This window comes from Rhamphochromis longiceps, linkage group LG15 (genome assembly GCF_057381845.1).
Source record: "Rhamphochromis longiceps isolate RC_006_pf linkage group LG15, R_longiceps_female_GT1.1, whole genome shotgun sequence".
In the NCBI taxonomy this organism is placed as follows: domain Eukaryota; kingdom Metazoa; phylum Chordata; class Actinopteri; order Cichliformes; family Cichlidae; genus Rhamphochromis; species Rhamphochromis longiceps.
This window is the reverse complement of record NC_140571.1, coordinates 5,141,245-5,153,656: the sequence shown is the minus strand read 5'-3', so window position 1 is coordinate 5,153,656 and position 12,412 is coordinate 5,141,245. Positions and strand designations below refer to the sequence as shown.

At 44.3% G+C, this 12,412-nt stretch overlaps 1 protein-coding gene across 2 annotated transcripts; it reads left to right on the top strand.

Annotated features, from left to right (window-relative positions):
• Positions 1 to 2,381: 2,381 nt before the first annotated feature.
• Positions 2,382 to 10,015, top strand: naa30 (N-alpha-acetyltransferase 30, NatC catalytic subunit). Of its 2 annotated transcripts, XR_014907727.1 has the most exons (5): positions 2,382 to 5,051; positions 5,733 to 5,856; positions 6,066 to 6,121; positions 6,506 to 6,643; positions 7,899 to 8,039. XR_014907727.1 is itself a non-coding variant. In XM_085383314.1 (4 exons), the coding sequence occupies exons 1-4, from the start codon at positions 4,218 to 4,220 to the stop codon at positions 8,034 to 8,036; spliced, it is 1,152 nt and encodes a 383-aa protein (XP_085239440.1). In that variant the 5' UTR covers positions 2,398 to 4,217; the 3' UTR covers positions 8,037 to 10,015. The 2 variants fall into 2 exon arrangements, 1 of the variants encoding a protein (XP_085239440.1); XM_085383314.1 differs by lacking the exon at positions 6,506 to 6,643 and having other exon boundaries at positions 2,398 to 5,051; positions 7,899 to 10,015.
• Positions 10,016 to 12,412: the final 2,397 nt, after the last annotated feature.

Here is a 12,412-nt window from a genome sequence, read left to right as displayed (position 1 = left end):
GGGTACATATGGAGCCCACCGTCCCGTGTGAGGTGGAAAACCTCCCCTCCTTGCGATTTACTAGTGGCTCGCCTGCTCTCCAATACTCCAGACAATTCAAGGCCATCTTAATCTGAACGGTGGAATCTGGCAACCACTCCTGAGCACCTGCATCCGTCCAGCCTGACCCGCTTTTGTTCTGGTCCGACCCCCTAACTTTAGCCCCTAATTAACCCAACAGAAACTAATTAAATACAGCTCTAGTGGACCAGACGCCAGACAAAAAGAGAAGGGAAAAAAAATCGAAGAAGGAGGAGAAGAAGAAGAAGGAGGACACAGGGAAGTGAGCAGAGTGAGGGGAGCAAGCCAATGTGACAGGCAGGAGCATGAGAGAGGAAGAGAGGAGGGGGTCCAAAGTTTGGCCTCAAGCCCCTGAGAGCGGTTCAGACAGACAGGAAGACAGGCGGAGAGATTTGAAAGAGGAGGGAATTCGGGTTTCAGTGTCAACCCTGAGTTGTCTTTACCGTGTTCTCGCTCTACGCTGATCTCCATACTGACCTTATGCTTCTTTTACATGCTGTCATTTTTTTCTCCAGATATTTTGGGTTCTTCCTCATAGATTAGCACGTCTGCCAACTGCTGTAATCACAAGCGCACCAGTCACATGACGCAACTGACACCCTGGAGATATTTGGAATAGGGGAGAGCCACGGAAAGACAAGAGCAGCGTGCAATGAAAGCAAGGCAAGGAGGGAAGAAAGGTGGCGGTGGCTGCGGCGGTTGTGGTGGTGGTGCGGGGAGAAGGTGTGGGACAGGCTTGTGAGAAAGAAGATAGGCCTATAAAAATATGGGTTCAAACCAGCCAAATGTCTCTGGCAGAGACGCTGCTGCTCCTCGTCCCAGCCACGGCTCGCCTAAGTGATAGAGAAAGTAATTAAGAGAAGCCTGTTCAAGTAGATAGGCCTGCAAAGGAGATTTGAAGAGGGGAACTGATTGTGCATGTCTGATTCCAGCTCTTCAGAGAGTTCTCAGCCCCAAGGCTTAGCTTTAAAAGAGACGTCTCTCTCTCTCCCTCCTATCTCGGCCTCTTTCTCTGTAATGTATATTTATACGTAAAATATGACTCCCTTTCAAAACTCGCGTATGTTCATGGCAGCTGTGTAGGACGGACAACGACTGAAAGATCAATCCGTGTTAGCATGAAAGAGCAAAGTCAGGCTCTCTAGCATCTAGCGCTCCCACTTAGACCTTTTGTGTCATGGTCTGGTTGTGGCAGGCCGACTGGACTCAACTGTGTCTTTGTGAGAAAGCGATCCACTTCAGAGTACCTGGAGCTACAGCTGGAGGGCGCTACAGAGCGATACTGCTAGACGATTTTCAAATCCTTGCCTCGTTTTGGTAAAACTGTCCACAGTTTGAGCAAATATTAGTCGGGCACGTCTTTGTGAACAAAATGTGCAGTATAGTTTAAATTGTGTTCTGTGGCCACAGGTGCAAGCCAATAATTTTAATTTTGGAAAACATATTTATGGAAGTTGAGAGGAACAAGAGTAAGGATATATGGATGCAGAGGAAAGACACCTATATGTGTCTTGTGGAAACTATTTAGTCATCAACACAGAAGCTGAATTTTGATGCGTGATTTAAAGGGTTTTTGGAAAGGTACGGCAGGTCACAGTGTTTTTGCTGCAGATTTGAATTCATTTGAAATTCCCTCCACTTAAGATGAGTATAAATGTTGCAAGAAATCTGCCAGAAAAACTGAGAAAAAGCTGGAGTATCTGTCAAGGTCTACCCTGAGGTAAGGAAGAGACGTAGAGCAAGAAGAAACATCCAAAATGTTGACCATCGATTACAGAAAAAGCAGGACTTTAACCCTGGAGAAACCATGGGGTCAAATTTGACCCCATGGTTTCCCTAGAAAACCATTGGGGTCGGCTCTGACCCCATGGGTTCTCCAGGGTTAAGGAAAAGAAAGCAAACTTTCGTGCTGGCAGGCAAGACAAATATGATGCTGAAGATGGAGCTGCCAGGCAGAAGGAAAAGAGGAAGACCACAGAGGAGGCTCATGGATGTAGTGAAGGAAGACATGCAGAGGGTTGGTGTTACAGAGGAGTGTGGTAGGGATATGGTGAGTTGGAGGAAGATGATCTGCTGTGGCGACCCCTAAAAAGTAGCAGCCAAAGGATGAAGATGTAACACATACACTGATGGTTGATTTCACCCATTTTGTCTGTTTTGAGATTAAAAGACACATCTCATTTATCTTGTTAAAGAACACCTTGTGAAAAGGATAAGCTTTATGTCTTTGACAAGAGCTAAGCATTACAGTTTTTACAGCTCTTAGAATGAACTCACCCAAAACCTTTGATTCAAATAAATAAGTCATCACCACCAAAAACAACCTTACAGATAAGGGGAGTCAACATATATAAATATTTGGTCAGAATCTGTGTGGATACTAGAAATGCATAATTTATCTTCTCGTTTCCTGAAGTTCTTGTCCTATGAATTCCTGCTGACACTGAATAATTAGAGCACTGTACTGCTATTTTAAAAATATCAAAGTTAATACTCTGTAATGTCATGCTGATTTCAGGCTTACCTAAATGTGTGTGTTTTGTGAGGGGAAAAGCACGTGGTGACACAAAGATGTGTAACACAGTTACCAGGGCATGAGGAGCATCGATACTCAGAAACAGGTACTGTGGTAATAAAACATGGCCCATTGTGTGCAACAGAATAGTACAGTAACAACATTTTTCAGAATCACTTGACTTCCTGTCGCTACATTTGAGTTTCAGTGACCTCACACTTTGTGTTCACCCTCACAGTGTAACAGGGGAAGGACCCCTGTGCAGTCTTCTGCGTTGTTGTCTTCTCCTTCCTATGCTGGCACACAATCTCTCTCCTCTCGCTCTCCACAGGCAGGCTGCTGCCTCCTGTAAAATTTTTGTTTTTGGTTGTTATTTTCTGGGGGGGTTTCTTGGCACATGATATCACAAACTCTGTTCCAATACTCAAACTCATGACTTGTGCACCTGGCAAATTTTATCTGGAGATTATTCCTCTAATGTGAGCCTAGACTATTTTGATTACAAAGACAAATGTATATAGGTTTTGTGGTTGAGCAGGTGATCCGTATGCCAAAGGCTGCTACTGAGGCTTGCCCCAGACCATTTCCTGCATGTCATTCCCTCCACTCTTTCCATGCTTCTCTGTCAGCTCTCTGTACTTTTGTGTCTAATAAAGGTTAAGGAAAAATGAAACCTTAAAAGGAAATAAACGTAATAAAAGTGAAAGAAGAATATGAATATGTTCCTTAGTAGACTAAGGGAAATGGTTAAATGTAAATATAAACAGAAAACAAATTATTTTGTATTATTATCATGTTGAGTGTAATATGAACCGCTGCAGAGTTGTGGTTTTCCTGCTTCACAGCATCCTGGGAATGATGAATTAACAGCAGCCTACAGTATGCTTCTGGAAAGGACAGTAGGCCATGATTGGATACTACTGGACATACACGCACAAACTTGCACCATCTTTGCAGGATGAAGCGACAAACTGGTCGAATGGCGACATCTTGTGGAGAAAATGCAGTGTTGCTGTTGTTGCGCTTACAAAACTATTCCATATGCTAAAGCTTCGGTTTGGCGCCCTCTGCTGGTAAGGAATGATATGTTCTTGGGTTTAACGGGGCAGCAAAAGGACTTCTTCAGTCACCTTTGACTTATCCAGTGTTGAAGAGGTCTGCATTACCACAATGTTGTGAGTACAGTGTGGCAATGCAGGGTACGACACAAACATATGTATTATTTAAAGCAGACAGAACATAAAGGCGAACAGAAGGAGGTAAATATCAATATTGACTGGTTAGATAAATTTGACAAACAATATAAAAAGTTTCACAAGGATGACCAAAAAGAGGCTCGGGGGGCAGGGGGCAATGGAAGTGGGGAAAAACCGTACAACAGCCATGCTTTACACTACTGTCGTAAAACGTGTATGAATGCCGTTGCAATGGCGTTTGCTGCGACGGCACTTTGCGGCAGCAGGGAAATCGAGGAGAAAGCAGCGACAACCATCGCCAGCGGAAACGTTATCGCCCCAGAAAACCCTGGATTTATGCAATATTCGATGAACTAGCTCGTACATTGGTTGTATATGCCTTCGCCTTGTGGATGAAATTGTGTTCAACGTTTTCCAAGTGTCAATCACCACCTTAATGCAGTGGGATGGCCACAGTGCCGCCTGGGCCTAGTAGCGCACTGCCTGCATCCCCGGCTGAAATTCCTCTTTTCCCCGCGGCTGGGAGCGCGGAACCGGCGGTGGAAGACGGCGTGCCGGCGTGCCACGGGGAGCAGTGTGTGCCTGCCGGTACAGGGACGAAGTCTCAGTCGGTAAACGAAGTCAAAAGGTCGGTCAAGAAGAAGCAGAAAAACATGCTAGCGCGAGCTAGCCCGGCGGCGCTTCACCTCAAAATGCAAGCCCGAGAGCAGCAGCAGCAGTTGAACGGCTTGGCAAGCCCCTCAGAGGACCCTGACAGTCACCAGCACGTAGGAAACCGGCCTGACAATCCCAGATCGTCCGTAGACAACTGTGACAACAGCATTGGCAGCAACGAGGAGGCTCCTGCCGCTAGGAACAATAGTGAGCACTGCCAACACGAAGGCCACAGCCCCTGTTCCAAAAACGGCAGTCACTCTCCTCATGGTAACAATAGCGTGAACGGGATGCCGGGTTTCACTACAGCTGAGGCGGCCTGCGAAGCGGGAAAAGAGTTGGACCACACGCCGCCCTCTAGACCTTCGAGTGACGAGCAGCCGGACGCTGCTGGGCCCGGCGATGAGGAGAGCCAGGCTGACCTGCAGCAGCCGCCGGCCGAGGAGCTCGCCCGGCTCGACTTGAGCGATTCCCCCGGGGATAACCACGGCATCCGCTATGTCCGCTACGAGTCTGAACTTCAGATGCCGTGGATCATGAGACTGATCACCAAGGACTTATCTGAGCCTTATTCAATTTACACGTACAGGTACTTCATCCACAACTGGCCGCAGCTCTGCTTTCTGGTAAGTAGTAGATTGAACGCACCGCTCACAGTTATGAAGTCTGACTGGTTACTCTGAGTTGCAGGAGCATTATAGGAGTTGGGTGTGACAGCTTTGTTTTTCACATCCAAGCCTGTCACAGCTGACCTCCACTGAAGCTAAAGCACACACATGTCAATAACATTTCAGATCATAAGCTTTGTTTCTATTTTACTGCTGGCAGGCAGTAAACAACCTGTCTTCTGCTGTTACAGATCCAACATTGATTCAGTTTTTTAGGTTATTAATGAATCAAGAAATGTGCCAGCCCACTCATATGTACAGATTTGTAACATAAAGCAATTATAAAATCCTAATCGTCAGTATTAGCAGAGAGTAATGTGCCTTAGGTTTCCTTCTGCATGTGCTGTGTCATGGTAGAATTTTCTGCTTTGAAAACACTGGCCTGCCTTCTTTTCATTCTGTGGCCATCAAGGTCCAAAACATCCCATTTCCAGTTTTGGCTGGATCACCACATGTGACAGAAGAGGAAGTGCTATTTAAAAAAAAAAGATAAAAAGGTCAGAGGTCAGCACGTGGAGCCAGCTGAACTGGCAGGATGACAGGAACTTCAGAGGAACGGTTGCTAGGCTGTCAGTGGCCACCCCAGTGGACACTTGTAACCACTGAGCGTGTATTTTTTGCTGTGTGCATTTCTCGCAGGCCATGGTGGAGCAGGAGTGTGTCGGAGCCATTGTATGTAAGCTTGACATGCATAAGAAGATGTTTCGTCGAGGCTACATTGCCATGCTGGCCGTGGATTCGAAACACAGAAGGAAAAGCATCGGTGAGATCTCGGCGCTCCTCTTCAGAATATTCAGTCTCTCCCTTCACCGTCTTCTCTGCTGTCCCGGGCAACCAAATCTCTTTATGCAAATGCACCGTTTAGATAGACTCTGCACTCAGAGTGATGAGTAACATTATACTTTAATATATTGGAGATGGAGACCATACATGGGTTTAGCTTCTTACTTAGAGTCCACTGTTTTGTTTCAGGTACTAATCTGGTGAAAAAGGCCATCTATGCCATGGTGGAGGGTGACTGCGACGAGGTAAGCGAGCTAGACCCAGTGGCGCTGTTTATGAACCAAACTTTAACACATTTGCACACATTACATAAGAGCCGTTATTCAAGCCAGAGTGCCAGCATATTCAGTCGTACTGTGAAAATATGCATCCTACATAAAATCAATAGTATAAGCACATGTTACACTGTTGGCATTCCATTCTAAGTTGTAGGTTTTCTGAAAGGAACACAAACCGAAAGAGAGAACATTTATAGCTGTTTAAAGCCGTTTTTATTTCAAGGTCCAGTTCTCCTGGGCTGTCCTTCACTTATCTAAACTAGCTGGTAACCTTGATCCTCTACCATAAACTATTTCATATGCTCTGCCTCTCCCTGAAAACGGCAAACATGCACGCTGCTTCCTTTGCAGACTTTGAATTCCTCTAGAAGATGAAACATGTGATACAGCGTTACGATTTCTTCAGTCTCTTTGCTGGTTGAGACCAAAGAGCTGACACTCTGATACAACCCAGCAATATCCAGTGCTTTGAATGTGCACACACAAACGGTACATGTTTTTATAGGATATGTTTTTACTTATTTAAAAAAAGAAAAAGAACAAGCAAATGTGTGGGTGGGTCTTTAGTGTCCTGTGCTCGTGCTTTCTATCCAAATATCTTCTCTTATAAAAGCAGTGATTTGCAATAGCAACTTAAATATTGCACCTACAGCTTGTTAGCTACCAAGATATAACACCACAAGTAAGGTAGGTTTAGAGTTTGAGTATTTATTGGTCACAGTTGCAGTTGAAGGTTTCTAAGGTGAGGAAACGCTGTCACTATATACTGTACAAGTGCATATTGATGTCTAAAGTGTTTGCTGTCCCCTGAAAATATTTCAGCTGTTAATTTCATTTCATTTGTATAACGTTAAATCACAGCAAGAGTCACCTCAGAGACCCCGCGATAATGCAGAAAATACTCCAACAGCCTCTTATGAGCAAGCACTTGGTGACAGTGGGAAAGAAAAACTCCCCTTTAACAGGAAGAAACCCTAACTATATATGCTTTATTAAGAAGGAAATGTTAAACTTAAAAGTAGAGACTGTCTCCTGAAGCCAAATTGGGAGCTGGTTTCACAGAAGAGGGGCTGAGAGCTGAAGGCTCTGCCTCCCATTCTACTTTTAAATATCCTAGGAACCACAAGTAAGCCTGAGAGCGAAGTGAAGTGCTCTATTGAGAGTCTTTAAGATAAGATGGGGCCTGATTTTTCAAGACCTTGTATGTGAGGAGATGGATTTGAAATTTAATTCTGGATTTGACAGGGGCCCAATAAAGAGAAGCCAATATGGGAGAAAAATGCTCTTTGCAATGTTTATAGGAGTCTTATCCTGTGGATTTGCTGGACCTCCACTGTCTTGGACTGGGCTGTTTCTCAAATTAGTAGCAGATGTACCAGCTTTTCATCTGTTCTGGTTAGAGTGGCTAATATTGAGGACCACCACAGTGGTGACTGAACAGCCCTCCTGTCTAGAAAAGGCCTGGAGCTAGCAGGTTAGGAGCAAGGGAGTGAGGTTTGTTTAACAGAAAATCAGTCTCGAATGGCTGAAAAATGGGGACAAGTAAAGGCAGTGTATGGTGAAAAAGAGAGGAAATTTTATGTTGATCCCATGATGGCAAACGAGTTCATTTTCAGTATTGTTAACTTTTTTTTTTATTCTTCAGGTAAAGAGTTCAAGTCCAAACAATCACGAACGACCAAATAACGAGTACAGGCTCCAAAATTCAGTCAGCTCACTCACGCACTCATTTGTGTGTTCCCAGGTTGTTTTGGAGACTGAGATCACCAACAAATCAGCCCTGAAGCTCTACGAAAACTTGGGTTTTGTCAGAGACAAGCGGCTCTTCAGATACTACCTGAACGGAGTGGACGCGCTGCGGCTCAAACTGTGGCTCCGCTAGCAGAAAACAGAAGGGATGGGAGGAGGACGGGACAGCAGGTGCTGTTCACCTCGAACACTTATCAGCTTGACGGCCTCAGCTCTGCCCTGGTCATTTCACTCTTATAGTCACACATACAGACACCTACACACACACACACACACTTACACATATACCTGTGTCCAAGGAGTATGCACATAAGTATGCATAAAACAAGCAGACACACCCTCCTTTTATCCTTGACCTCTGAACAAGCGTTTAGGCAGAAATGGACTGAAATCCCACCAGGTGTTACACGACGGGGGGGTCTCCCGCTGCCTTCTGTGACGAGGGCGGGGCGAGTGAGGGTGACCTCATTGAATGGGGGACATTGCAACCTTGGAAGCTCGGGGGCGCCTGTTCGACCAGGTGTGAGGCAGCTCAAGTGAGGATGTGCATCCAGACTCCACCCCCTACAAAAAAATAACAAAACAAAAAGGACAAGGCACCACACCAAAATCCTGCAGAACCTGGGACAAAGCAGACTTTTAAAAAACACAAGGAAAAAACTTTAAAAAAAAAAAATCATCACCACATGAAACAAGGAAGTGGAGCGGTAAACACAGACTGGGAAGATATTTGTGGAGTTCATTTTTGTTTTGTTTTCTCTTTTTTAACCTTATATGTTGGGCAGGGGGACGGAAAAAGCTATAGTTTGTGTGTTTGTACCGCCTGGTGTTTTTCAGAAAGCAAGTGGCTTTTGTTTTTTGTTTTTGTCATTTGCCGTTGGTTTCACTGTGAGCGAGTGAAGAACACGTTTGTATGACTGCGCGTGCTTGGTATGTTTTTGTCTCCCCATCCTGTCCAGCAGGTGCAGCACCCCCTCCCCCGTTGCTGCTGCTGCTGCCGCTGCTTCCATCACCTGCCTCAGCCCCCAGGACTGAAGCCTGTAAAGATATGCATGCTTTTTGTTTCAATGTGAGTGCGGGAATAAGAGCTTGTCGACTAACTCAGACTGAGGCCAATCCCCAACTCCCTCTCCAAGAAGCCCATCCTGTGTTTGTGTACGCATGTTGGCGCAGAGCAGCTGATTGAAACAAATCACTCCATTAGCACCTCAAGCTTTGCCCGACTCGTGGACCGTTTTAAGCTTCGGTGTCTTCATCGTCAAACCTAGACAGGACGTGGGTGAGGAGTTTTTTTTCTGTTTGCTTGTTTTTTTGCAGATCATAACTTATTTTTTCTCCCCAAATGCACTGACAGCTACTGGAAAATCCCCCCCCTCTCAAAACAAAAAGGAGAATACAGCATGTTTAAAAGAGACTCCTCACCAATGATGGTGTGGTCCGACCTCTCCTCTCCTACTAATTTGCAATATTAGCCTGAATCTCCTCGTCGTGAGTGCCACTCAAACCTATCAGCGCCGACAGCCGCGGCCACAGCGATCTGCCCGCTGAGTGGGCAAACCTCTGCAGCCGCTTCCGGTCCACCAAAGCGCAAGATCCGAGACAAAGTGTTACGTATGCTGGATTCCTGGATGAGTGTGCTGTGTGCGTGCAATTTAAATTAAAAAAAAAAAAAAAAAAAAAAAAAAAAGCGAAAAATTGAGAAGTATTCTTACCAGATTATATTTTATTCTTTTGTTCACTTTAACTTTGTTTCCATTTGTCTACTTGACACCTGTATAACCTCATGCCGCTCTCAAGCGGCCGAGTCCACAATGCACTTCCCGGGCGCGTTAACCCGACGCACCGCCAACCTCGCTATAACATTCTAAGATCTCCTTTCCTGCGAACGGATGTGCCCGGGCAGTCCGACGACACACTAAAGCGGCAAAGAAAGCTCGCTTGAACAAAGGTCAGATGCACTTCTTTGGAAATTTGCTGCAGTGTGTATGCGTGAGTATGAATGTGTGTCTCCTGCTGTTTTTGACAATGGTATGGATCATGTTCTGTTAGACCTTTACATCTCTACTTTCAGAGTCCCCCACCCCACCCTGTCCCTGCCCCGTACAGGAAAATCGAGCCTCTAAAAGGTGCTGCCATTTTGTTCTGGCCTTATAAGGACAACAAGAACTCCTTGTTAGATACAGGAAGGAACAAAAAAAAGTGGACCTTTATTTTTCAGGAGTAGGGTTAGTGCTTGGTGTTGTAGCGAAGGCAGAAAGACGGATTGCAGTGGTTGTTGATGGGCGAAAAAACCTCTTTTTTTCACAGGTTGCAAATGCAAGAACAAATTATGCAATTGGGCATCTGTGTGCTTTTTCTCCACAATATTGAAAGTAGAAAGCACCACAGCGGGCTGCCATGTGGCACTATTTCAATTCTTTCTTTCTTTTAAAATCTGCTGCACCAGAACAGACACATGCTTTCAGCAAACATTCACAGGGAGTTTTAATGTATTAGGGTTTATTCCCCCTTTTTCAACCACTGAGCTGAGCTGGTACACCCCCAGGAGCCGAGGACTGGAAGGGAGAGTAGATGTTTACAGAGTCGCCACCCACATAATGGTCTGTCTATGTAAGTTTGTGTCTGTATGCATTTGGAACAATGGACAACTTTTGTTTTTTCAGATTTGTATACGAGTGTTCTTTACGTTGAATATATTGAAAGCATGTTTTTTTTTGTTTTTTGGTCATCTGTTGGGTTTGGGGCGAATTGTGTTGATTTATCAGATTTGATTTTTATCTTTAATTTCTGTGCTACTTTAACCCCATCCAGAGATGATGTGAAAGTACAAAAACAATCTATAGATCCCCGAACGCCAACTATTACCTTTGCTGCTCATCAGACACTGTTTAGATTTTTATCAAACTACTTGTGGTTTACTCTGGAGGTCCCACCCATCTTCCTCATTCAAACAGAGGTGTTTTCAGTTTTGAAGGAACTGGGTCTCTTTGCCTCAGTCATGCCAAACTGTCGCGGTTCCATTAGGGTATATATGGGCATTACAGCCTGCCACAGTGGCTGTGTTCAGATCACGCTCACAGACCGAAGGGCTTCGTCATCAATAATCAGTTTGGAGCTGTGCCTTGTGGCGTTGCATCCATTACCCAGTTTTCTCTCAGAGACTCAGTTTTGCCCTGAAATGACATCAGAAACAGTTGTTTTTTTTCCCCCTCCCCTCATCCTGATCATCCACTGTGCTGTCATGACCTCGGGTGACTGAAATCCTAAATTTATAACCCTTAATTTCTCAGTTGATGTAAGTTCATTGATCAGATAATTATTATTAGCATTTGTTTTGGCAGTCGATGTGTGACACAAAACCACACAAGCGAGCAGCTGGTCCACAGGGGCTTTCTGCAGCCTTTCTACCATCTACGAAGTGTGAAAAGAGGAGAGCAAAAGTTTTGTTTTTCTTTTCTTTGCATGTCTGTTTTTCTCTGTTCCTCTTCCTGTCCCCTCTTGATTTATTTTTGATCCGGAAATGTCCAATAGCTTTTATTTAATGTGGAAAAAGAACACAGAAATAAATTATTAGATTTTTTTTCTTTTCTTTTTTTTAATGCTGTAAAACTGGGTTGTCTTGTCTGCTGTCTGAAGCGGCTGTATCTGTGTGTCAAAAAAAAGAAGTCACAATCAGACATCAAAAAGAGCTGTTTATTTGATCACATCCACATCAAGAGGGGGGAAAAGAGTCTACCATTTTACATCACACATACCCTAAAACAGTATTATATTGTATAAACAGGCATTTGTTCATTAAGCATGTCAGATGGTTCATGAAGTTACAGAAAATGTTTTTTTTTTTTCCCAAACAAAAGACACTTTATTAACATTGGGATAACAAATGTGCATCAAATACCTAGAACTGCTTTGTGCCTCTTTTCTGTCTGGACTGCAGCAGAGAAGTTTCTTGAATTTATCTTTCAAAAACGAGATTTTAAACTTAACCTGACTTCTGCTCATTTTATCCAAGCAAGGTAAAATTCTGGTTCGAGAGCGTCCGACAAAACCCTTCACGTCAGCAGCAGATCAGCACACACGGAAATATGAATCTGCTTTCTTGTCTCGTGTTTGTGCTCTTCCAGCCAATAGGAACACTTAATTTATGGGAAATCTCTGCAGCAAGTCGGCGTATGTATCGACTGAAGCTCAGTCATGCACTTAGGGACAAAAATGGAGTTGTAAGTGGCAGTGAGTTCATATCGCATTATGCTACATACTTTTATAGGATGGTGGTATTTTGCACGTGTTTCTCACAGTAACTAATATGAACAGATGCCTTTCAATAAAACGTTTGCATTTGCACAAATTTCACACTTTAAACCAAGCAAATGTGACAGGTTCTATCGGGAATAGTTTGACATTTTGGGAGAAAATGCTTATTTACTTCCTTAACCTTCTAAGACCCAAACTCTTCCACAGCATGCATCTTTAATTCCTCTTTGATATTTGGGCATATCGGGGCCCGAT

Bases quoted from the DNA above. Each gene is read 5' to 3' on its own strand.
- naa30 (XM_085383314.1), top strand. From the start codon at position 4,218: ATGGCCACAGTGCCGCCTGGGCCTAGTAGCGCACTGCCTGCATCCCCG. The intron at 5,052-5,732 runs GTAAGTAGTAGA...CATTTCTCGCAG, and splicing joins GGCCGCAGCTCTGCTTTCTG to GCCATGGTGGAGCAGGAGTG. The intron at 6,122-7,898 runs GTAAGCGAGCTA...GTGTGTTCCCAG, and splicing joins TGGAGGGTGACTGCGACGAG to GTTGTTTTGGAGACTGAGAT.